The following is a 27,020-nucleotide window of genomic DNA, read 5'->3' on the forward strand; positions in this document are numbered from 1 at the left end:
GGAGTGGCAGATGAAGTTTGATTTAGATAAATGGGAGGTGCCGCATTTTGTAAAGGCAAATCAGGATGAGACTTGTACACTGAATGGGAATGTCCTGGGGGGTGTGGCTGAACAGAGACCTTGGAGTGCAGGCTCATAGCTCCTTGAAAGTGGAGTCGCAGATAGATAGGATAGTGAAGATGGTGTTTCGTATGCTTGCCTTTATTGGTCAGAGCATCGAATATAGGAGTTGGGAGTCATGTTGTGGCTGTAAGGGAAATTGGTGAGACCACTTTTAGAATACGGTGTTCAATTCTAGTCTCCCTGCTATAGGAAGGATGTTGTGAAACTTGAAAAGGTTCAGAAAGGATTTACAGGGATGTTGCTAGGGCTGGTGGGTTTGAGCTACAGGGAGAGGCTGAAAAGGCTGGGGTTATTTTCTTTGCAGAATCAGACGCTGAGGGGTGACCTTTCAGAGGTTTATAAAATCATGAAGGGCATAGATAGGGTGAATACCCAAGGTCTGTTCCTTGAGGTGGGGGGAGTCCAGAACTAAAGGGCAAGGTAAAAGGGGAAAAAATTAGAAGGGACCTAAAGAGTAACATTTTCACACAGAGGGTGGTGCGTGTATGGAATGAGTTACCTGGGGAACTGGTAGAGACTGGTACAATTACAACATTTAAAAGACAGTTGGATGGGTATAGGAATAGGAAGGGTTTAAGAGGCAAATACTGGCTAATGGGACTGGATTAATTTGGGAGATCTGGTCAACATGGATGAGTTGGACAAAAGGGTCCAGTTCCATGCTGTACAGCTCTGACTCTAGCAGAATTGAATTCCACCACATCTTCTTGTTAAAATTCCCTTATGTTTGTTAATCACATTCTTGGGAATGGAGACCAATTGATAAAAAAGCTATTTTTTTTCAGGGAGAAATAATTCATGGCAAAGCATTTCTTGGAGTAAATGATGTAGAAGGGAAACTAGCTGCATTTATGGATGTGAACATTGCTTCAAGGACCTGGCATTTCTCAGCCTAGTCTATTTTGCTGAAATTAGGCTGGTCACAGCTAAGAGATACCAGTAATGTTCGAACAGCCCTCAGGGAATCTCGAGCATTTTTTTATGAAGGTTAATTATTTTCTACAAAAAAGAATGTGGAACAAACAACATATTAAAAATAAGGTTAAAGAAGGATTTATTTTTGGAAGCCAGGCTTCAGGGTTTTTAAATACATTAGGCTGAAGAAGTGATGAATATTTGACAGCAGCTATCAATGAAAAATGGTGCTGCCCCTCACCCTGGGAAACTAAAAACTAGAAGAGGTAATTGGAAGTACTATAATTGTAGAAACACTGATTTTACTAAAAGCAATGATAATGGGTCCTACTTATCAAATTTTTCAGGAGAAATTTGTCCAAAGGCATTCAGGCAATAATTTCCACACTGAATGTTTTAACGATAATTACTCCATGAGATAATGCACAATTGATTACATTTGACTGAAAAAGGGTAAGGATTGACCAGGCTAGTCTAAGAGATCCTAGCATGAAACGTCAAAGTTGCAACAAGTCAAGACAAATAATTTATTGTCAGATTACTTTACAAAGAAAGGAATGAGTGCAAATGGAGATTGTTGGAGGCTGTCAAAGAGGAATATCTGCGTTTTTTTGTGCAACATATGGCATGGAAAATCATTTTTTCCTCCCATTTATTTTAAAATATTGTTTGAATCTAATGTTTTAAAGACGCGCTTAGCACTTGTTAGGGAGGAGCTGGAGAGAGGTTCTAGTCTGCATATTTACATGAAAGGTTGATGTCTTATGGATGTAGGTTTGCTCGCTGAGCTGAAAGGTTCATTTCCTAGCTAGGTAACATCTTCAGTGGATCTCATGCAAAGCAACGCTGAAACTTCGCTTTCTATATATATGTTTGGGTTTCTTCAGGTTGGTGACGTCATAATGAAACGCCTGGAAATGAACCTTTCAGCTCAGCAAGTAAACGTATATCCAAAGCCTCAACCTGAGCTACAAATCTTCTCAAAACTCGCTAAGGTTGATGCCTTGTTTCTTGCTTCATCTAATTTTAGAATGAACTAACATTCTTACCCTGCAGGATGAACATACTCACTGAAGATGTAGGATATCATAATTCCTGGGATATAATGTCCAATTGCAGCCAATGCTGAGCATCCAAGACACGTCTTCAGACAGAACTGAAGGAAAAAGAGGCAAAAGACCACAATGAAATCCTCACAGGTCAGAGTGAAGAGAAAGTAAACACTGTCAGAGTGCCACTTCCCTTATCACTTAGTGCAGTGCCTACCTTGCCTGGGTTCTGTTTCTTGTACTCGAGAGCTTCCTTCAGGTAGAGGTTAAAGGCCACACAGCTTTCAGCAAGATAATGGCATAGGTCAGGCAGCCTGAGGAGACGAGGCTTTATGGAGTTTCCATCACTGGTTACGGAAGAGAAGCAACCAATTAGATTACAGAAATCAAGACTGCAGAAGGGAATTGTGATCAGAATGGTTACACTAAACCCTGCTTTTAAAATGAGAGTTAAACATAGTGCTAACAAAGATGACATTAATGGGCAGGTCCTTAATGCTCATAGGTGTTACCGGTGCTGAAATCCCACTTTCAATACCTTATGGATTATCATGGATCAGAAACTGAACTGGACTAGCCATATTAATTTAATGCCAGGTTAGAGACTAGAAATACTGCAATTAACTCTCAAGTCTCCAAAGCCTGTCCACCAACTACAAGTAAGGAATGTGATAGAATACTCCTAACTTGTCCGGATGAGTGCAGATCCAACAACACAAGAAACTTGACAACATCTAGGACAAAGCAGCTCAACACCGATAACACTCACATCCTTCACCACTCACTGCAGCAGTGCAGACCATGAACAAGATGCACAACAGCATCTCACCAAGGTTCCTTCAACAGTATCTTCCAAACCTCAAACACCATAGTCTGTAATGTCAAGGGCAGCAAATACGTGGGATCTCACCACCTCCAAGCTACAGTCCCTCCTGACATTAAACCATATCATCATTTCTGCACTGACACTGCAATAAAGTCCAGCAACTCTATGCCCAACACCACTGTGTCCCTACACTACATGAATGCAGTAGCTCATGGTAAAATTCAGCAACACCTTCTCTAGGGCAATTTGGGTAACTGGCAACATAGTGATCATGTCACGGTTTTTGTAATTGAGCCCCAGCGAATGGTTCTGGGGACATGGCTTCAGATCCCACCACAGCAGCTTGTGGAAATTAAATTGATTAGACTCCCTACAGTGTGGAAACAGGCCCTTCAGCCCAACAGGTCCACATTGACCCTCCGGAGAGTAACCCACCCAGACCCATTTCCCTCCAACTAATGCACCTAACACTATGGGCAATTTAGCATGGCCAATTCACCTGACCTGCACATCTTTGAACTTGTGGGAGGAAACCGGAGCATCTGGAGGAAACCCATGCAGACACGGGGAGAATGTGCAAACTCCACCACAGACAGTCGCCCAAGGCTGGAATCGAACCTGGGACCCTGGTGCTGTGAGGCAGCAGTGCTAACCACTGAGCCAATTCATAACTTTCGATTTTAATACTGGACTCAGTAACATTGACTAGGAAACTGTCACTTGTTAGTGAAGTAGAAAGTTGACCACATCCTTTGCTAAAGGAACCTGTAATCCTTATCCAATTTAACCCATTTGACTATAGAGCTGCATAAATGTGGTAACTTAATTGCCTTCTGAAATAGCCAAGGAAGTCACCCAGATCAAGGGCAATTAAGGACGGCAATGAGTGCTGGGCTAGCCATCAATACCCACATTCTGTGAAATGTCAAGTTTTTAAAAAAAATTCTAATCATCATCCACACTGACACCATCATAAATGTTTCTCCCTCTGCAAGAGATGTCAGGACCAAATGCTGCCAAAAGGATGTTGACAGTGGGGAATTCAGTAATTTTATATTCATTCATTCATGAATTCACAGGATGTGAGCATCACTGTCCAGATCAGCATTTATTACTCATCCCTAGCTGCTGGCAAAACTCAGCAAGTTTCAAGAAGTGTCATCGTACTCAATGTTAATTTTGCTCTCTCTACTCAGCATCAGAACTGCTGAGTTTCATCAGCAATTTCTGTTTTCCTTTCAGATCTCCAGCATCAGCAGTTCTGTGTTTCATTTGCATGTCTGGTCAGGATGAGCTTATCATTGAATCCCTGAAGTGTGGGAGCTGGCCATTTGGCCCTTTGAGTCCACGCTGACCGTCTGAAAAGTATCCACTCAGACCCATGCCCCATCCCTACTCTATCCCCAAAACCCTACATTTCCCATGGTTAATCCACCTAACTTGCACATCCCTGGACACGATGGGTAATTTAGCATGGCCAGTTCACCCAACCTGCACATCTTTGGACGGTGGGAAGAAAGCAGACCACCCAGAGGAAACCTACAGAGACATAGGGAGAATGTGCAAACTTCACACAATTGCCCAAGGCTGGAATGAACCCTGGTCCCTGGCGCTATTAGGTAGCAATGCTAACCAATGAGCCACCATGCCACCTGTAACACCAGCTCAGTGTCCAACAAGAATGAAGGTGTCTCCAACAGATCCTGGCTAATGCAGCCAGAATCAGTCCTTTGCAGGCCAGCCTGTCTAAAGCTCTGCATGCAGATTTACTCAGAACACTACATGGTCAGTCTCAAAATAACAACAAATTCAGCAACATCAAATAAATGCAAAATACTGCAAATGCTTAAAAAAAAACCTGTTTCAAACACAATACTTGAGTAACTCAACAGGTTTAGTGACATCTGTGAAGAGAAAGAGAATTAACATTTCTCTGCACAGATGTGGGCAGACCTTGTGAAGTTCTCCAGCATTTGCTGTGTTTTTTTCCAGCTTCAGCAATCCTAGGAGAGTCAATGCCTCTGTTTCTGCCTACACTCTGCAGAGAAGTTTAATCACTCTGCTGCTTCTCAAAGGTTAATGATTTCAACCTTACTATCAGGGTTACACAAGCTGATGCAGCATTCACCAGGAAAGCAGCATCAAACACTCCTACGGAAGTTTGAGGGCATCAGTACCAGAGCTGAAGATGGCACCTCGGCCTCTCTTATTTTAAGATATTTTGTTAGAACATAGAACGTTACAGCGTAGTACAGGCCCTTCAGCCCTCGATGGTGTGCCGACCTGTCATTACCAATCTGAAGCCCATCTAACCTACACTATTCCATGTACGTCCATATGCTTATCCAATGACGACTTAAATGTACTTAAAGTTGGCGAATCCACGACCGTTACAGGCAAAGCATTCCATACCCTTACTACTCTCTGAGTAAAGAAACTACCTCTGATATCTGTCCTATATCTATCACCACTCAAATTAAAGCTATGCCCCCTCATGCTTGCCATCACTATTCTTGGAAAAAGGGTGGACAGGGAGAGCCTATCAAATCTTCTGATTATATGTCTCCATTAAGTCACCTCTCAACTTTCTTCTCTCTAACGAAAAAAGCCTTAGTTCCTTCAGCCTTTCCTTGTAAGACCTTCCTCCAGACCAGGCAACATCCTAGTAAATCTCCTCTGCACCCTTTCCAAAGCTTCCACATCCTTCTTATAATGCGGTGACCAGAACTGTACACAATATTCCAAAAGGTGGTCATACCAGAGCTTTGTACAGCTGCAGCATAACCTCCTGGTTCCGGAACTCGATCCCTCTATTAATAAAAGCTAGAACACTGTATGCCTTCTTAACAACCCTGTCAACCTGAGTGGCAACTTTCAAGGATCTGTGTACCTGGACACCGAGATCTCTCTGCTCATCCACACTGCCAAGAATCTTATCATTAGCCCAGTACTTTGCATTCCGGTTACACCAACCAAAGTGAATCACCTCACACTTGTCCACATTACACTCCATTTGCCATCTCTCAGCCCAGCTCTGCAGGTCATGTTGACCATTGAGAAGTGATTAGATTCATCAAATATAATGGGAAAAAAAACTTACCTCTCACCTTCATCCACAAGGCGCTGAACTGTATAAAAACAAAAGGGAAAACACTATCACTCTTTGCACACAATGGCATTAATTCCTAGGTTACACTGGGGACTCCAATCCAGGGAGTGAGCCAAGAGGGAATGATCCCTGGTGGTTACCATGGGCTGAATCATTTGGCTAAATGCTTGTAACAGTAAGCTTTTAGAGGGATTCTCATCAAGGCCCAGAGTAACTTCCCAACATATATTATCAAGCAGCTACTAGTGAAAACAAAATGATTGCAGGCTACAGGTTGCCCTCCCAATATAATACCAACGCTAGCACGACCAAGATCTAGTTTATACTTTATGATGGTCTTCTGCATCCAGCTCACAGCTACTAGAATGAGGTGCCAATCAGATACTACATGGTTCAAGGTGTCCACTGCAGTTGAGCTCTGACATCCACAAAGGGAGCATCCTTTTCACTCTCCTCACATGACCACTCTCATTCCTCCAGATCCTCAGCATCTATCAGCTTGTCTGTTACTTGACACAATTAAGAAACAAGTGACACATATTAAGATAGGGTTAGAATCTGATACGAGGGTCACCATAATAGAGCAGTTCCATCAGACAATGTAAAATCCGTGACCAGTGACATGGTCATCTTCGATGCCTAAACACATATACTCTGCATGCATTGAATATATACAAAGGTACAATTACAAGTTAAATGTAGCTGGATTTTGTAAAAACATGCTTCGTGCTGCATGGCCATTGATCACATCGAGATGCTGTTTGATGTTGAGCAACGTAGAGGTTCCTTGTTGCCAGCAGTAAGCTGAAGTTGAGAGGTACCCATTCTGACATCCACATTAGGTTTTCTTGACATCCAGAGTAGAAAAGTGTGACACTGGAAAAGCACTGGTCAGGCATCATCCAAGGAGTAGGAGAGTCTATGTTTCATGGATAAGCCCTTCATCCGGAAAGTGTGTGGGAAAAGGAGGCTAAGAGATAAATAGGGTGGGGGGAAATCGAAGATGGCGGCGATCTGAGAAGATCGCACTGCAGAGACTTGCATCGCAGCAGGAGCGAAATGGTCCTTTAACCCGTCCAACCCAGGTCATCGGGATTTCTTGGGGCGTTGGAAAGATTGTGGAGTCCCAAGAAACATCTAAAAATTGACTTACCCATATTTCCATAAATGCCTAAAATGGTAGGAGGAGTATCCGAGGCCAGGTCCGCAGCTCAGCCTGCAGCAGCCTCAGAGCCAATTACTCTCCAGGACCTGGTGAACCAGCTCGGGAAGACTCGCAAGATGCTGGGGAAACAGATTGAAGAAAAGCTAGCTCCAGTCTCTCTCTTGCTGCAGAAGCAGGAGCAGCAGCTGGGAGACCTGGAGAAGAGGACCGATGAGGTGGAGCACAGGGTCACAGTGATGGAAGCTGATGACAGTTCACTCAAGGATGAGATCCAAGCCCTGAAGACGCAGGTTCATAATTTGCGTGACCAAGTGGATGATCTTGAAAACAGAGACAGGAGAAAAAACATTCAGATCATCGGTCTGCCTGAGGGTAAGGAAGGTGAGCGGCCTGCAGAATTTGTTCAAGATTGGCTTCCGAAATTCCTTGACTTGGAAGCTGGCACGAGAGGATTGAAGACAGAGAGGGCTCATCGGATCACAGCACGGAGGATGGGTCTGGGTCAACGCCCTCATCCTCTCCTGGTGCGGTTCCATCATTATCGAGATAAGGAGTGAGTCATGGAGGCTTCCAGACTCTAGGGGAAGGACCCAAAGGCCCTAATTTATAAGGAGTGTAAGATCATGTTTTTTCAGGACTTTTCAGCGGCGGTGATCCAGAAACAAAAATCGTAGGATTATATCAAGAGAAGACTGAAGGAGCTTGGGATTCAGTACTCCCTGGAGATACCTGGCAGTGCTTCGGATCACCTTAGATGGATCCATGCATCTCTTTGACACATCGGAGAAGGCAAGAGACTTTGTGGACAAACTAACCTAATTTAAACAATTGTAGTATTTATAGGGTGTAGGTTTGTTCACTGAGCTGTAGGTTTGATATCCAGACGTTTCATTACCTGGCTAGGTAACATCATCAGTGGTGACCTCCAAGTGAAGCGAAGCTGTTGTCTCCTGCTTTCTATTTATATGCTCGTCCTGGATGGGGTTCCTGGGCTTTGTGGTGATGTCATTTTCTGTTCGTTTTCTGAGGGGTTGATAGATGGTACCTAGATCTGTGTGTTTGTTCATGGCACTGTGGTTTGGAATGCCAGGTTTCTAGGAATTCTCTGACATGTCTTTGCTTAGCCTGTCCCGGGATAGACGTGTTGTCCCATTCGAAATGGTGGCTTTTTTCATCCGTGTGTACGACTACGAGGGAGAGAGGATTGGTGTCTTTTTGTGGCTAGCTGGTGTTCATGTATCCTAGTGGCTAACTTTCTTCCTGTTTGTCCTACGTAGTGTTTGCGGCAGTCCTTGCATGGAATTTTGTAGATGACGTTGGTTTTGTCCATGGGTTGTACTGGGTCTTTTAAGTTTGTTAGTTTTTGTTTGAGAGTGTTGGTGGGTTTGTGTGCTACTAGGATTCCGAGGGGTCTTAGTATTCTGGCTGCCATTTCTGAAACTTCTTTGATGTATGGTAAGGTGGTTAGGGTTTCTGGCTGTGTTTGTAGTATGTATAAATATTGTTGCTTGGGTATGCGTTTATCATTCTGTAAAAGAAATGGAAGAAATCCGGTTGGAGCCTTGTTTTTCCCTTTTTTTTCCTCTACTGATAATAATTTGGTTCAAACTATGTCTGGCGGTGGTTAAGGTTTACATTTTAAATTTCTAAGTTAAGACATACCAAAGGATGGGTGGGGTATTTATTTCCCCTTTTTTATATAAAATAATTTTTTTATTCATATTGATATTCTATGGGTTGTTTATTCTTTTTAGCTTGTGCCTGCGATGCGGCTCTAGCTGGAAGAACTGAAGGTGGTTGAGGTGATTAGATTCGGGATGGGTAGCTGTCCTCTCCGGGCAGGGGGTGAGTTCCCCTACTCAGCATTGTTGGCGCTTTATATGTTGATTTGTTTTCTGGTTTTTGTTGTTTTTTATTTTTAATAATTTTGTATGTTTGTTAAACGTAGTGGTTTTAGTTTTTATATTTGGTGGACCATGTGACACTAAAGTTCAGCAATTTGTGGTTCGGGTTCCTCCTCCCTGGAATTTAAATGCAATTGCAGAAGATTATAGCAAATAATTTGATTACATTGTGTACCTGGAATATCAAGGGAAGTCATTCACCAATTAAGAGGAAGGAAGTACTCTTGAGTCTTAGAAAAGAGAAGGTGGATATTGCTTTGTTATAGGAGACACATTTGGATGACAAGGAGCATCTGAAATTACAGCAGAATGGCTTTGACAGAGATTATTTTTCATCATTTAATACCAGAAGTAGGGGAGTGGCTATATTGGTTAGGAAAAATCTCCCATTTAAATTGTTGGCATGTCTTAAAGACACATATGTGAGGTTTGTAATTCTTAAAGCCTTGATAAATGGGGAAGAATATAGTGTTTTAAATGTTTATTGTCCCCCAGATTATCCTCTTAAATTCTTGGTAGATGCTTTTTCTAAACTGATAAGTCTCAAGTCTCAGTATATCATTATAGGGGGAGATTTTAACTGTCTCATGGACCCCACAGTAGACAGATTGCCGAAAGGTCCCTCGATACCCTCTACACAAACTAAACAGTTATTGGGTCTTTGTGGGGAATTTGGATTGGTAGACGTCTGGAGGTGTCTCCACCCTACAGGTAGGGGTTTCACATTTTTTTCTAATCTGCACAGAGGATTGATTTTTTCCTGACCCCTGCAGTAACTCTGGATCTAGTAGCATCTTGGTAATATTGCCATCCCCGATCATGCTCCAGTGTATCTCATGGTTCAGATTAAGGATGTTACAGTGGATTCAAGGTACTGGCGAAAGGACCCCTTTATTCTCATGGATAGTAAGTTTGTGGAGTATTTCTCCAGGGAATTTCAGGCATTCCTAGACATCAACATAGCTATCAACTGAGCCTATCTGTTCTCTGGGAAACTGCCAAAGCTTATGCTATGGGGTCAGTTATTTCATATTCCACCATTAGGAAGCGGCAGAAGGGTGAGCAGTAACATCTCTCTCTGAAGCATGGTTGAAGGCAGCTGAGAAGGCCTATTTTGACAGACCCTCGTTGATCAAACTACAGAAGGTTATGGCACTGCAGTCTGCACTAAATTCCATGCTCACGCAGACAGCAAAGACATAGCTGGCTTTTGCAATGCAAAGGTTATACGAGCATGGTGACAAGCCAGGCAAATACTTAGCATACCTTGCCAAAAAGGGGAGTGCCCCACAAACCATTACAGCAATTAGGGAAGGGTCTGGGAACCTAACATGTGATTCTAAAAAGATTAATGTGGCATTTCAGATATCCTACTCTAAGTTATATCAGTCTGAGAATTGTGAGGGGCAGGCCAAAATGGAATCATTTTTTTTTAAAAGAGATCTGAAGCTCCCGGGTGTGACTCCCGAACAACAGCCCTTTCTCAATGCCCCATTATCAGAGCAAGAAGTGCAGGAAGCTGTGAGGCAGCTTCAGTGTGGAAAGGTGCCGGTCCTGACTGACTTCCCAATGGATTCTATAAGGAATTTATAAGTATACTGTCAGGTTCGATGCTGAATATGTTTAATGATTCATACAATCATGATTATGTCCCACCATCTCTGAGAGGCGCCAATATTTCACATCCTTAAAAAAAAAGGAAGGACCTGGAAGACTGTGCTTCATACAGGCCCATCTCACTCTTAAATGTGGACTTTAAGATCCTCTCTAAGGCTCACGCATTAAGGCTGGAGACTGTGTTACCCTCTATTATTAAAGAGGATCAGACGGGCTTCATAAAGGATCGCGGATCCTCCAATAATGTTTGGAGGCTGCTTAATGTAATTCATGCATGCCAACAATAGTCAATACAGGGATTGGTGATTCCTTTAGATGCAGAGAAGGCATTTGACCGACTTGAGTGGCTGTACCTTTTCTATATTCTAGACCGGTTTGGTCTGGGCGAAGTTTTCATAAGATGGGTAAAGGTTCTCTACAGTGTACCTCTCGCGGCGGTCATTACCAACGGGGTACGATCGAGCAATTTTAATATTTCTAGGGGCAGCCTACAAGGCTGTCCCCTTTCACCATTATTTTTTATGCTGGTGATTGAACCGTTTGCAGAGACCATTCGTGGGGATCCCAATATATCAGCTCCAGAAGTGGGGTCAAAATTCATAAGATCGGGTTGTATGCAGACGATGTTCTCATTTTCTTGACAAATCCAGCAGTTTCAGTGCCTCGCCTGATACAATGCATTCAAGCGTTTGGCGCTTTTTCAGGGTGTAAGATAATTTTGCTAAATCAGAGGCTATGCTTACGGGTGGTCTTACGAAAGAGTTGGCTCTTGAGTGTGACTATAGATTCCCATTTAGGTGGTCACAGGGGGTTTTTGTGTATTTGAGCATATTCATTACTCCACTTCTGGACTGGCTGTTCAAAGCCAATTTTACTCAATTATTTGGAAAAATTAAATAAGATCTTCAAAGATGGGAAGCACTTCCAGTCTCATGTTTGGGTCGTATAGCGCAAATTAAGATGAATATTCTCCCTCGTTTGCTATACCCTATACGGATGCTCCCCCGATTTTCAATAAACAAACACTCAGGAGACTGAACGGCTGGTTCGGCTCCTTTATCGGGCACCGTAAACGGCCCCTCGTTAAATTAGCCAAACTGCAGTTGCCTCACAGACTTTGGTGGGGGGGGGGATCTACCGTAAATTAAAAACTACCAATTAAGCTCGCTTTTGACCTACATGAGTGATTGGGCTTGTGGAGATCCTTTTTCAATATAGCTAGATATTTGAAGCCTCCAAGGCAAGGTGCCCCCTTACCAGTTTGCTGTTTTTGGACAAGGTGAGGGCAGTTAGGGAATATTTTCATGACCCAATGGTCGTCAATACTGTTAAAGCATGGAGGGCAACTCGGCAGAGGGAAGGTAATATTGGCAAAATAAATTTGTTTACACCTTGCGTGGCTATGCCGGGTTTTCAACTAGGTATGGTAGATTCAGGATTTAAACGTTGGGCAGCTAGGGGTGTATCTTGCATGGGTGATTTATTTGAGGGAGACGTAATGATGTCCTTCGATCAGTTAGTACGGAAGTACAAGTTACCTAATAGAGACCTCTTTTGTTTTTAGGGATTTTATTCAAAACAAAAGATCACACTTTTGACTGATTCATACAAATCTGACATAGAAAGAGGGGTACTATGGGCTAAGAGTACACTCTGTCAGAGCTTTATATCACCAATTTGGGGGTGCCACCTCAGAGGGGTCTGATCGAGTCTAAGATGTGGGAAAGAGAGCTGGGTGTTGAAGTTTCTTCAGAGGCATGGGAGGATATTTGGGAGATTGCAAGGAAGATATCAATTTACAATAGGACTCATGCTTTACAGTTGGAGATTCTCCACAGGGTCCACTTAGCCCCAGACCATTTGTCAAAATTTAAACCAGGGGTATCTAGAACATAGAACATAGAAAAATACAGCGCAGTACAGGCCCTTCGGCCCTCGATGTTGCGCCGATCCAAGCCCACCTAACCTACACTAGCCCACTTTCCTCCATATGCCTATCCAATGCCCGTTTAAATGACCATAAAGAGGGAGAGTACACCACAGCTACTGGCAGGGCATTCCATGAATTCACGACTCGCTGACTAAAGAATCTACCCCTAACATCTATCCTATACCTACCACCCCTTAATTTAAAGCAATGTCCCCTCGTAATATCTGACTCCATACGTGGAAAGAGGTTCTCGTGGTCAACCCTATCTAAACCCCTAATCATCTTGTACACCTCTATCAAGTCACCCCTAAACCTTCTTTTCTCCAATGAAAACAGCCCCAAGTGCCTCAGCCTTTCCTCATACGATCTTCCTACCATACCAGGCACCATCCTGGTAAAGCTCCTCTGCACCCGTTCCAGTGCCTCCACATCCTTCCTATAGTATGGCGACCAAAACTGCACACAATACTCCAGATGAGGCCGCACCAGAGTCTTATACAACTGCAACATGACCTCAGGACTCCGGAACTCAATTCCTCTACCAATAAAGCCCAGTAGACCATATGCCTTCTTCACAGCATTATTTACCTGGGTGGCAACTTTCAGAGATCTGTGTACATGGACACCAAGATCCCTCTGCTCATCCACACTACCAAGTATCCGACCATTAGCCCAGTACTCCATCTTCTTGTTACTCTTACCAAAGTGAATGACTTCACACTTAGCGACATTGAACTCCATTTGCCACCTTTCTGCCCAGCTCTGCAGCTTATCTATATCCCGCTGTAACCTGCCACATCCTTCCTCACTGTCAATAACTCCACCGACTTTCGTATCATCCGCAAACTTGCTCACCCAGCCTCTAGCCCCTCCTTCAGGTCATTTATAAAAATGACAAACTGCAATGGTCCCAAAACAGATCCTTGCGGAACACTGCTAGTAACTGCACTCCAAGATGAACCTTTACCATCAACTACTACCCTCTGTCTTCTTACAGCCAGCCAATTCCTAATCCAAACCTCCAACATACCCTCAATGCCATACCTCCGTATTTTTTGCAGTAGCCTACCATGGGGAACCTTCTCAAACGCCTTACTAAAATCCATATACACCACATCTACTGCTTTACCCTCGTCCACCTCCTTAGTCACCTTCTCAAAGAATTCAATAAGGTTTGTGAGACACGACCGGCCCTTCACAAAACCATGCTGACTATCCTTGATCACATTATTCCTAGCCAGATGTTCATAAATCTTCAGCATGTCCCAAGTGCAAGGTCTGCACAGGTACTCTTACTTGTTGTCTTTGGTCTTGTGACAGGCTTCAAACATATTGGAGTGCTGTGGTTGCTGCAATGGAGAGGATTTTAGGTGTAGGGGTGGAGAAGGACCCTATTTCGCTCCTTTTGGGCCTACCCACTGTATTTCCTGCAGATGTGCATAACAAAAAACTTTTCAATTATCTTACATCTGTGCAAGGAAGAATATCTTGCTAGGTTGGATATCCGAAATGCCCCTAGGCCTGTCAGGTTGGCGGAAGATTGTTATGGAGCATATTCCCCTGGATTTTCTCACAAATATGGTACACCACAAAACTGAGAATTTTTACAAGACATGGCAACCCTTTTTGAAATACCTGGACACAGATTTATCTGCCACACTAACAAGGGCTTTTATATAACCGTAACGATTGTGAGAATTTCACGAGTCCAATATCCAGGGAGGAGGAACTGTAAACGTATGAGTGTTTTATTCCGCTGGGCTGAGTTATTACTATTTATTTGTATGTTATTATTTATTTAGTTAGTTAAATAGCTAGTTTAGTTTTTTTTAATTTTATATTTCTCTATATATGTTTATACATTTGTAAAGGAGGGTGGGTTGGGGAATTTTTTTATTATTTGGGTTTATTTTTGTATTGTTTTGAATTGCATTGTTTTGTATTTATTGTAATATTTAAAAATCTATTTTTCTTAGTAAAAATTTTTTATATTAAAAAAAAGAGTAAGTAGGAGGGTGGGGATGGGGTTGGGGAAAGGTAGCTTCCTGATGAAGGGCTTATGTGTGTCAACTGCCCTGCTCCACGGATGCTGCTTGACCTGCTGTACCTTTCCAGTGCCACACTTTTTGACCCTGACTCTCCAGGACTCTGTTGTCCTCACTTCCTTGACATCCAGCTTATTTGGTGAGTTTAGTAAAATAGAAAGCTGAATATTAATCCAGTAAGTTGAGGGGTCATCGCTTGTTATTGCTTCCTAGTGAGAAACTCATCTGATCACTCAACAAATGCACAAAAGATGTAGCAAGTTACACCTTATGTCAAGATTAACCTCTTAGAACTTCTGCAATTGTGCCACAAATATCACAATAGCTCATACTGCTCAGACCCATATATGATTCTGCTGCGCATATCTGGATAATTTAGGGACAAAAGTGTGTAGTCTGCTGTTCAGGTCACTGTGCCTAGGGAATACTGGTGAGGGGGGATTATGGTCATCAATGGCAGGGGGTTAAAAGGTCACCAGATTGCTGTACATCATCGACTGTGTGCAGAGAAGGGCTCAACTTACCAGCAACATGGGGTAACAACTCGCTCTTCCAATGGTCCAGGAATACAATGGCCAATGCTGACAAGCTAATCAGGAAGATTGGACGCAGTGAGGTAGAGGAAAACAACCTGAATGCAGGAAATGAAAGAGAAACTTCACTCCAGAGAATCAGTTCACATGTATACCAACTCATAGCACCATAAATACAAAGTCTGGGCTTGAGATCCCATTCCAAATCACCTACTCTGCCAATTGATTTGAAATTCGCCCCAGATTGCAGCACCATCCACCCCAGTCATTTAACAGATTTTTTGAATATGGCACAGGAAGCTGTTTGGTCAACTTGCAAGTATTGATCAAAACTCCCTTGAATATTCTATGCTCATTGGAGAACATCACAGTTTAACAGATGGAATAAGAATGGGTTGTAGTGGTTCTGTTCGCCGAGCTGGAAGTTTTTGTTGCAAACGTTTTGTCCCCTGGCTAGGAGACATCATCAGTGCTCTGGAGCCTCCTGCGAAGCGCTTCTTTGATGTTTCTTCCGGCATTTATAGTGGTCTGTCCTTGCCGCTTCCGGGTGTCAGTTTCAGCTGTCCGCTGTAGTGATTGGTATATTGGGTCCAGGTCGATGTGTCTGTTGATGGAGTTTGTGGATGAATGCCATGCCTCTCGGAATTCCCTGGCTGTTCTCTGTCTAGCTTGCCCTATGATAGTAGTGTTTTCCCAGTCGAATTCATGTTGCTTGTTGTCTGAGTGTGTGGCTACTAGGGATAGCTGGTCGTGTCGTTTCGTGGCTAGTTGGTGTTCATGTATGCGGATTGTTAGCTGTCTTCCTGTTTGTCCTATATAGTGTTTTGTGCAGTCCTTGCATGGTATTTTATAAACTACATTAGTTTTGCTCATGTTGGGTATTGGCTCCTTTGTTCTAGTAAGTTGTTGTCTGAGCGTGGCTGTTGGTTTGTGTGCTGTTATGAGTCCTAGGGGTCGCAGTAGTCTGGCTGTCAGTTCTGAAACGCTCCTGATGTATGGTAGTGTGGCTAGTCCTTTTGGTTGTGGCATGTCCTCGTTCCGTGGTCTATCTCTTAGGCATCTGTTGATAAAGTTGCGCGGGTATCCGTTTTTGACGAATACCTTGTATAGGTGTTCCTCTTCCTCTTTTCGCAGTTCTGGTGTACTGCAGTGTGTTGTAGCTCTTTTGAAAAGTGTCCTGATGCAGCTTCGTTTGTGCGTGTTGGGGTGGTTACTTTCATAGTTTAGGACTTGGTCTGTGTGTGTTGTTTTCCTGTGTACCCTTGTGGTGAATTCTCCGTTCGGTGTTCTCTGTACTATCACGTCTAGGAATGGGAGTTGGCTATCCTTTTCTATTCACGAGAGAAGTAGAAAAGGATAGCCAACTCCCATTCCTAGACGTGATAGTACAGAGAACACCGAACGGAGAATTCACCACAAGGGTACACAGGAAAACAACACACACAGACCAAGTCCTAAACTATGAAAGTAACCACCCCAACACGCACAAACGAAGCTGCATCAGGACACTTTTCAAAAGAGCTACAACACACTGCAGTACACCAGAACTGCGAAAAGAGGAAGAGGAACACCTATACAAGGTATTCGCCAAAAACGGATACCCGCGCAACTTTATCAACAGATGCCTAAGAGATAGACCACGGAACGAGGACATGCCACAACCAAAAGGACTAGCCACACTACCATACATCAGGAGCGTTTCAGAACTGACAGCCAGACTACTGCGACCCCTAGGACTCATAACAGCACACAAACCAACAGCCACGCTCAGACAACAACTTACTAGAACAAAGGAGCCAATACCCAACATGAGCAAAACTAATGTAGTTTATAAAATACCATGCAAGGACTGCACAAAACACTATATAGGACAAACAGGAAGACAGCTAACAATCCGCATACATGAACACCAACTAGCCACGAAACGACACGACCAGCTATCCCTAGTAGCCACACACTCAGACAACAAGCAACATGAATTCGACTGGGAAAACACTACTATCATAGGGCAAGCTAGACAGAGAACAGCCAGGGAATTCCGAGAGGCATGGCATTCATCCACAAACTCCATCAACAGACACATCGACCTGGACCCAATATACCAATCACTACAGCGGACAGCTGAAACTGACACCCGGAAGCGGCAAGGACAGACCACTATAAATGCCGGAAGAAACATCAAAGAAGCGCTTCGCAGGAGGCTCCAGAGCACTGATGATGTCTCCTAGCCAGGGGACGAAACGTTTGCAACAAAAACTTCCAGCTCGGCGAACAGAACCACTACAACAAGCACCCGAGCTACAAATCTCGCACAAACTTTGAATAAGAATGGGTATTTGGTCCCTTGATCATCGTTCACTATTAGATATCCCAGTTGATCTTCCACATCAATTCTACTTTTTCACATTACCATACATTCTGAATTCCAAGAATTTACTGATATCCACCTTGAATTTACTGACAAACTAAGCATCATCAGCCTCCCCTCTTAGAGAATTCAAAAGACATGCAACTCTGCAAGTGAAGGAATTCACTATCTCAGTCTCAAAATAGTCGAACTTATTTCCTGAACCTAGAGTTCCTAGCTTCGATGTCAGAGACTAGCTTTTCAGTGTTCGCCTGTCAAGCCCACCAAACATGTTACACCTCATTATCAGATCACCTCTCATTCTTCTAAACTCCTGAAAATATTCAATGGAATTATCCTCTTCGAATGACATTTCTTCACACCAAGCATAAAAAATGTTTGGTAGGTAGTTGCTTGAGAAGATTCTGAGGGATAAGACATACATGCATTTGGAAAGATAGGGTTTGATTGGGAATAGTCAGCATAGCTTTGTGCATGGGAGATCATGCCTTACAAATTTGGTGGAGTTCTTTGAAGTAGTGACCAGGAAGGTTGATGAGGGCAGGGCAATAGACAGTCTGTATGGATTTCAATAAAGCTTTTGATAAGGTTCCACATGGTGGGCTGCCCTGGAGAAGCTCTTGGGGCAAATGGTCAAAAAGATGCAAGTCACTCAGCTAAATTGACTAAATTGAAAGCATAGAAATTCAGAACAATCTAGTTTGTATGTTGGGCAATTAATGCTGGCCAGCCACCGATGCCACAACACACAAATGAGTTTTAAAAAACGAATAACAAATGAATTAAAAAAGATACAAAGTTGAGTGCAGGAAGAGGGGCATAGGATGACAGACTATTGCAGGCAGTGGGGCATTTGAGAAATCTGTTAAAAAATAGATTTATGAATGCTTAAGCAAATTCTATCCCTGTATCAATGCAGCCAAGGATCTCAGCTGCTGTTTAACATAAAGAATGCCTTAAATTTAAAAAATGCTTTTCACAACTACGGACATTTAAAAATCATGACATTGGAGCACAAGTCATTTGTCCATCAAGGCAGCTTTGCCATTCAATGAGATCATAGCTAGTCTATAATCATCAATTGTACATTCTGCCTTTCCCCAATATCCCTTGATTCCCTTACTGGTGAATAATTTTATAATATTTAACAACCCAGACTCAACAGCTCCCTGCAGTAAAGAATTCCACAGATTCACTACGCTCTGGACAACTCCTTACTCAGATGATGCCCTCTGGTCCTAGACTCTCCCAAAAGGGAAACAACTTCCTCACATCTACACAACAAAACAGACAAGATTCTTAGGAGTTCCAATGTGATCTTTCCCTCATTCTTCCAAACTTCAATGCCCAATTTACTCAATCTTTCTTGATAAGAAAATTTTTCACATGCATACCATCAATCTAGTAATCCTTTTATGGTTTAAAAAGGATGTTAGATACAGTTCAATTAAATGCTTCTGTAGAAAATTAGCAGCCAATTAGGACGAAGACTCCAACAAACAGTCAGTATAGAAATCAGGTCTGAGAGTGGAGTCATAGACTTTTTATACCATGCTAAATGGTCCTCTTGGCCCGCTGTTGCGACTGGTTATCAGATATCCATCTATTCTAATGCCATTTTCCAGCACTTGGCCAGTGGCCTTGTATGCTATGATGTTTCAAGCACTCATTTAAATAACCAATTACATTTTGTGATATGTATTTAGGTATAGAATTGGCCGCAGGCCACAAGGTAGAAGCATTCCTGTCCTCAGGTTTTCGGGGATCATTGGCCCGAGGATGGAATCCCGTTCCCTTCACATTGGAGTAATAACCATCACTGGTCTCCAGGATGGGAGACAGAGGTACTGGCCCCGACAAACCCCTCGGAACCATTTCTACCCCTACCCAGTGACAGGATCTTTACCAGAAGAGGCCGGAGAGACCGAGAAGCATCAGGCCGCTTTGCAGCGGCCGCTCCCACACCAACAGGCTCTGCAGGTAGATCAGGGCCGGCTCACATCGACACAGCAGCCGCCGCCAGCGCTCCTCAATCCGCTGCACATCTGCACCGTCACCCGGGGCCGGAGACCAAGCTTCCCCCTCCGCTCCCTCTCTCCCCGGTCTCTCCACCCCAGGGACCGACCCCTCTGTCCAAGACCCAGGTCCCTCTCTACCTAACTCTCCAGTTCCCAGTCCCATTCTCCCGGCTCCCTCAACTCCAGGCCCCGGGCCCGGTCCCTCTGGTCCCCCAGCTCCAGCTCCCGGTCCCCCAGCTCCAGGCCCCGGCCCCGACCCCGGTCCCCCGGGTCCCCCAGCTCCAGGCCCCGGTCTCCCAGCTCCAGGCCCCGGTCCCCCCGGTCCCCCAGCTCCAGGCCCCGGTCCCCCAGCTCCAGGCCCCGGTCCCCCAGCTCCAGGCCCCGGTCCCCCAGCTCCAGGCCCCGGTCGCCCGGGTCCCCCAGCTCCAGGCCCCGGTCGCCCGGGTCCCCCAGCTCCAGGCCCCGGTCCCCCAGCTCCAGGCCCCGGTCCCCCGGGTCCCCCGGGTCCCCCAGCTCCAGGCCCCGGTCCCCCGGGTCCCCCAGCTCCAGGCCCCGGTCCCCCGGGTCCCCCAGCTCCAGGCCCCGGTCTCCCAGCTCCAGGCCCCGGTCCCCCGGGTATCTCTCGGGCGGATGTTTCTATTTCACCCTCAGCCGCCGACATCTTGTATTATTTGTTGTTAGTGCGTCAGGATCCGGAACCAACGTCATCACCATAGCCCACTTCCGCTGGTCCTGGACGAACGGTCTGAGGAACCATAGCAACTAGCCACGCCCCTGACTCCAGGCCCCTCCCATGACTCCGGTTGGAGCCGCCGAAGGTCGCCTTTGTGGAATGTTCTCGATTTGTTTGAGGGGGTGGGAGAACCGTTCTCGGGTTTGATTGTGCAATGGCGGGTTAAAGTTTTAATATGTAGTTTTGTGAATCTTGTTTGAAGTTTAGCGTCAACCTAGTGTCAGACAGAGGGAGGTGATGATGTGGGGGTGGGGGACAGGGACAGGGTCAGGGACAGGGACAGGGTCAGGGTCAGGGACAGGGACAGGGTCAGGGACAGGGACAGGGACAGGGTCAGGGTCAGGGTCAGGGACAGGGACAGGGACAGGGACAGGGTCGGGGACGGGGTCGGGGACGGGGACGGGGTCGGGGACGGGGACGGGGTCGGGGACGGGGTCGGGGACGGGGTCGGGGTCGGGGACGGGGTCGGGGACGGGGTCGGGGACGGGGTCGGGGTCGGGGTCGGGGTCGGGGACGGGGTCGGGGACGGGGACGGGGACGGGGTCGGGGACGGGGACGGGGTCGGGGTCGGGGTCGGGGACGGGGTCGGGGTCGGGGTCGGGGTCGGGGACGGGGTCGGGGACGGGGACGGGGTCGGGGTCGGGGTCGGGGACGGGGTCGGGGTCGGGGTCGGGGACGGGGTCGGGGTCGGGGTCGGGGTCAGGGACGGGGACGGGGTCGGGGTCGGGGTCAGGGACAGGGTCGGGGACGGGGTCGGGGACGGGGTCGGGGACGGGGACGGGGTCGGGGTCGGGGTCAGGGACAGGGTCGGGGACGGGGACGGGGACGGGGTGGGGGACAGGGTCAGGGATCCCACAAGATCAGGTTTAGTTGGAAACACCAGCTTTCAGAGCGCTGCTCCTTCATCGGGTGAACTGGAGGGAAGCACACAGGGTTTATAGGTAGAGAGATCACAAGATAGTACAACTGGTGAGTGCAGTGTCAGACTGAGAGTGTGAGTAAAGTGAGGTAAAAACAGGGATTTGGCCCGATTTTGCTGCACTTTGGATGCTGCCTGAACTGCTGTGCTCTTCCAGCACCACTAATCCAGAGAGTGAGTAAAGTGTCAACACCTGAATAACAAGTGAGGTAAAAACAATGACTGCAGATGCTGGAAACCAGATTCTGGATTAGTGGTGCTGGAAGAGCACAGCAGTTCAGGCAGCATCCAACGAGCAGCGAAATCAACGTTTCGGGCAAAAGCCCTTCATCAGGAATAAAGTCAGAGAGCCTGAAGCGTGGAGAGATAAGCGAGAGGAGGGTGGGGGTGGGGAGAGAGTAGCATAGAGTACAATAGGTGAGTGGGGGAGGGGGTGAAGGTGATAGGTCAGTGAGGAGAGGGTAGAGTGGATAGGTGGAAAAGGAGATAGGCAGGTAGGACAAGTCATGGGGCCAGTGCTGAGCTGGAAGTTTGGAACTAGGGTGAGGTGGGGAAAGGGGAAATGAGGAAACTGTTGAAGTCCACATTGATGCCCTGGGGTTGAAATGTTCTGAGGCGGAAGATGAGGCGTTCTTCCTCCAGGCATCTGGTGGTGAGGGAGCGGCGGTGAAGGAGGCCCAGGACCTCCATGTCCTCGGCAGAGTGGGAGGGGGAGTTGACATGTTGGGCCACGGGGCGGTGTGTTTATTGGTATGGGTGTCCTGGAGATGTTCCCTAAAGCGCTCTGCTAGGCGGCGCCCAGTCTCCCCAATGTAGAGGAGACCACATCGGGAGCAACGGATACAATAAATGATATTAGTGGATGTGCAGGTAAAACTTTGATGGATGTGGAAGGCTTCTTTAGGGCCTTAGATGGAGGTGAGGGAGGAGATGTGGGCGCAGGTTTTGCAGTTCCTGTGGTGGCAGGGGAAGGTGCCAGGATGGGAGAGTGGGTTGTGGGGTGGCGTGGACCTGACCAGGTAGTCACGGAGGGAATGGTCTTTGCGGAAGGTGGAAAGGGGAGGGGGGGAGGGAAATATATCCCTGGTGGTGGGGTCTTTTTGGAGGTGAACCTATAATACATTTAAGTGATCTCTCTGCCTAAAATCCTGTGTCTGTGTGCTTCTGTCTCACTTCATCTGGTGAAGGGGCTATGCTCCAAAAGCTAGTGACAGAGAAAACAAGAGTCTTACAGCACGTAAGACCCTTTGCTCCAACTCATCTGCCTGACCAGACATCCAATCAGATCAGGTCCCATTTGCCAGCACCTGCCCATATCGCTCTGAACCCTTCCTATTCATTAACCATCTAGATGCCTTATAAATGTTGTAATTGTACCAGCACTTTCACACAGCTCATTACATACACATTCCCCGCTGTGTGAAAAAGTCACCCCTGAGGTCATTTTAAATCATTACTCTTTCACTGTAAACTTATGCTTTCGAGTTTTGGACTCCCCTACCCTGGGGGAAAGACCCTGACTATTCACCCTATCTACGTCCCTCATTATTATATGGACGGTCACCCCTCATCCTCTGACACTCCAGGGAAAATAGGCCGAGCCTATTCAGCCACTCTTTATAACTCAAACACTCCAGTCCTGGCAACATTCCTGTAAACTCTCTCAACACCATCCTTCTTATATTCTGTATTAAGAGTGGTGCTGGTAAAGCACAGCAGTTCAGGCAGCATCCGAGGCCCTCTATTCCTAATGAAGGGCTTTTGCCCGAAACGTCGATTTTCCTGCTCCTCGGATGCTGCCTGAATTGCTGTGATTTTCTAGCGCCACTCTAATCTAGAATCTGGTTTCCAGCATCTGCAGTCCTTATTTTTACCTTCTTATAGATTTGGCAACGAGAATTATATACAGTATAGCAAAAGTGGCTTCACCAATGTCCTGTACAGCCGAAACGTGACCTCTCAAACATGGTCTGACCAAAATACTGGAGTCTATTTATAAAGATATGATAACAGGATGTTTAGAAAATAGCAAATAAATTATACAAAGTCAAAGTGAATTTGTGAAGGGAAAATCATGATTCACAAACCTGTCAAACCAGGGTGGTATTGTGGCTCACAGTGCCAAGGACCTGGGTTTAGTTCCAGTCTCAGGTGACTGTATGGAATTTGCACATTCTTCCCATGGGTTTTCTCCGAGTGCTTCTGTTTCTTCCCACAGTTTGAAGATGTGCAGGATAGATGGATTGGCCATGCTAAATTGCCCACAGTGTGCAGGTTAGAGTGGTGGTGGGGGGGGGTTGGTGGTGGGGGGTGGGGGGGTGGTGGTGGTGGTGGGTGGAGGGGGTTGGTGGTGGTGGGGGGGGTTGGTGGTGGTGGGGGGGGTTGGTGGTGGTGGGGGTGTGGTGGTGGTGGGGGGTGGTGGTGGTGGTGGGGGGGTGGTGGTGGTGGTGGGGGTGTGGTGGTGGTGGTGGGGGTGTGGTGGGTGTGGTGGTGGTGGGGGGTGGTGGTGGGGGGGGTGTGGTGGTGGTGGGGGGTGGTGGTGGTGGGGGGGGTGTGGTGGGTGTGGTGGTGGTGGGGGGGGGGGTGGGGTGATAGATTTAAGACAGATGTCAGAGGTGAGTTCTTTACGCAGAGAGTGGTAAGGGCATGGAATGTCCTACCTGCTAATGTAGTCAACCCAGCCACATTAGGGAGATTTAAACAATCCTTAGATAAGCACATGGATGGTTTTGGGATAGTGTAGGGGGACGAGCTGAGAATAGTTCACAGGTTGGCGCAACATTGAGGGCTGAAGGGCCTGTTCTGCGCTGCATTGCTCCATGTTCTATGGGTGGTTGTGTTAACCGAAATACTACTATGGTAGTGTCTCCCACCCATCCTCCTCCTCTAACCAATAAAATAGGTTCTTTGCACCTGATTGCTAAGGTAACTAGTTTTTTATATCTTTTATTTTTCTCCACTCTCTTTCAGTATTTAGAACAGTGGGAATGGTGGTTAGGGCAGTTGAATGTTCCTCCTGCAGGATGTGGGAGGCAAGGGTCACCTCTAGTGTCCCTGCTGACTTCATCTCGGGTAGTGCATCCACTTCCAGCTCCTTGAAAAACTCATTAGGGAACTGGAGCTGGAGCTGGATGAACTTGGGATTGTTCGGGAGGCAGAGGAGGTTATTGAGAGGAGTTACAGGGAGGTAGTCACACCTCAGGTACAAGAAAAACTCAGATGGGTTACTGTCAGGGGACAGAAAGGGAACTGACAGACAGTGAATGGAACCCCTGTGCCATTCCCCTCAATAACAAGTGTACAGTTTTGGATACTGTTGTGGGGGACGTCTTAACAGGGATAAGCCATGGGGTACAGGTCTGTTTCTGTTGCTCAGAAAGAAGGGGGAAGAGGAACAGAGCATTAGTCATTGTGGCTTCCATATTTAGGGGGACAGATAGGTTCTGCGGGGGCAAAAGAGATTTAGGATTGGTGTGTTGCCTGCCAGGTGCCAGAGTTTGTGATGTCTCCGATCATGTTTTCAGGATCCTTGAGAGGGAGAGGGAGCAGCCCCAAGTCATGGTTCGCAGAGGTACTAACATGGGTAGGAAAAGGGATAGAGATTTAAGGCAGAAGAGTGGAAGCATAGAGCTAGAACAAGCAGAGTTGTTAATGCTGGTTCGTTACCTGTGCCACGTGCTAGCGAGGCGAGGATTGTGGAGTGAGAAGACTTGAACATATGGCAACAGGCATGGTTCAGGAGGGAGGGTTTGAGACACCTGGATAATTTGGGCTTGTTCTGGGTAGGTGGGAGTTCTACAAACAGGATGGTCTACATTTGAACTAGAGGGGTACCAATATCCTGGCAGGGGAAATTTGCCAATGCTCTTTAATGCAACAGGGGGATGGAACCTAAATTGTAGTTCCAGTGTCCAGGAGGTTGAGAGTAGTGAGGTCAGAAATATGATTCCAAGGTCGCAAGAGTTCACCAGCAATCAGAAAGGTGGTTTGAAGTGTGCCTACTTCAATGCCAGGAGCACCCAGAATAAGGTGAGTGAACTTGCAGTACAGGTTGGCACATGGGACTTCAATGTTATTGCCATTTCGGAGACATGGATAGAGCAGGGACAGGAATGGTTGTTGCAGGTTTCAGGGTTTAGATGTTTCAGAAAGAACACAGAAGATGGTATCAGAGGGAGAGGTATGGCATTGTTAGTCAAGGACAGTATTACCGTAATGGACAGGATGTTTGAGGACTCATCTCCTGAGGTGAGGTTAGAAACAGGAAAGGAAAGGTTACCCTGTTGGGAGTTTTCTATAGGCCTCTGAATAGCTCCAGACATATAGAGGAAAGATTGCAAAGATGGTTCTTGATAGGAGCGATAGTGACAGGGTAGTTGTTATGGGGGCTTTAACTTTCCAAATATTGACTGGAAATACTATAGTCCGAGTACTTTAGATGGGTCAGTTTTTGTCCAATGTGTGCAGGATGGTTTCCTGACACAATGTGTAGACAAGCCAACAAGGGGCAATGCCACATTGGATTTGATACTGGGTATGAACCTGGCCAGGTGTTAATATTGAGGTAGGTGAGCACGTTGGTAATAGTGACCAGAATTCAGTTATGTTTACTCTAGCGATGCAAAGGGATAGGTATACACCGCAGGGCAAGAGTTATTGCTGGAGGAAAGGCAATTGTGATGCGACTCGGCAAGATTTAGGATGCGTAGGATGGGGAAGGAAACTGCAGGGGATGGGTTCAATTGAAATGTGCTTATTCAAGGAACAGCTATTGTGAGTTCTTGATAAGTATGTACCTGTCAGACAGGGAGGAAGTGTTCAAGTGAGGGAGCCATGATTTATTAAAGAAGTTGCATCTCCTTGTCAAGAGGAAGAAGAAGGCTTATGTTAGGATGAGACGTGAAGGCTCAGTTAGGGTGCTTGAGAGTTACAGGTTAGCCAGGATTTGAATTTATTAACACGTGTGCCAAGACACTGTGAAAAACTTTCTCTTGAGATCAACACAGGCCGATCACAGAGTTAAGTAGCATAGATAGTAAATAATAGGTAAACAACAGCAAGAAAAAAACACAGGTACAGACAAATGTTAAGACTTTGTGAGTCCATTCAGTATTCTAACAACAGTAGGGTCGATACTGTTAGGAAACCGGCTGGCATGTGTGTTCAAGCTTCTATACTTTCTCCCCGATGGTAGAGGTTGTAGAAAATCATTGCCAGGGTGGGATGGACCTTTGAGAATGCTGGCGGCCTTTCCTTGACAGCGGGCCTGGTAGATGGATTCGATAGATGGGAGGTTGGCCTTTGTGATTGTCTGGGCCGAGTTCCCCACTCTCTGTAACAGACTCTGGTCTTGAATGATACAGTTGCCATACCAGGTAGTGAAAAATCTAGACAGAATACTCTCGATGGCGCACCTATAAAAGTTGGCAAGGGTATTTGCCGTCATGCCAAATTTCCTCAGCTGTCTGGGCCTTTGTAACCAGTGCATCCACATGAACAGTCCAAGAAAGTTTGTTATGGATGATAACAACCAGGAGCTTGACATACTCCACTTGTTCCACCTCTGTGCTATCAATGTTAAGGGGGGGTGCGCATTAGTTACATCCTGCCATAAGTCAATAATGAGTTCCTTGGCTTTAGTCTAGTATTTGGCGACGCAGTCATGGGTATACAGTGAGTACAGTAGGAGACTGAGTATGCACCCCTTGGGGGCACCAGTGTTGAATGTTAGTGAGGATGAAATATTATCCCCAATCTTCACTGATG

The 27,020-nt window shown here is 45.9% G+C and overlaps 1 protein-coding gene across 2 annotated transcripts in view; it reads right to left on the reverse strand.

Moving 5' to 3' along the window:
- Nucleotides 1-19,809, reverse strand: part of retreg2 (reticulophagy regulator family member 2) — an 81,522-nt gene extending 61,713 nt beyond the window's left edge. For both annotated transcript variants that reach the window (XM_060828178.1, XM_060828177.1), the window contains exons 1-5: nt 19,491-19,809; nt 15,208-15,314; nt 6,014-6,041; nt 2,305-2,434; nt 2,110-2,194 (exon numbers count right to left, since the gene is read on the reverse strand). In XM_060828178.1, coding sequence (XP_060684161.1) covers nt 2,110-2,194; nt 2,305-2,434; nt 6,014-6,041; nt 15,208-15,314; nt 19,491-19,765 — 625 coding nt within the window. In that variant the 5' untranslated portion in view covers nt 19,766-19,809. The remainder of the gene's footprint in view (nt 1-2,109; nt 2,195-2,304; nt 2,435-6,013; nt 6,042-15,207; nt 15,315-19,490) is intronic.
- Between the last annotated feature and the right edge of the window lie 7,211 nt (nt 19,810-27,020).

The sequence above is a fragment of the Hemiscyllium ocellatum genome, chromosome 7 (genome assembly GCF_020745735.1).
Source record: "Hemiscyllium ocellatum isolate sHemOce1 chromosome 7, sHemOce1.pat.X.cur, whole genome shotgun sequence".
NCBI lineage: Eukaryota > Metazoa > Chordata > Chondrichthyes > Orectolobiformes > Hemiscylliidae > Hemiscyllium > Hemiscyllium ocellatum.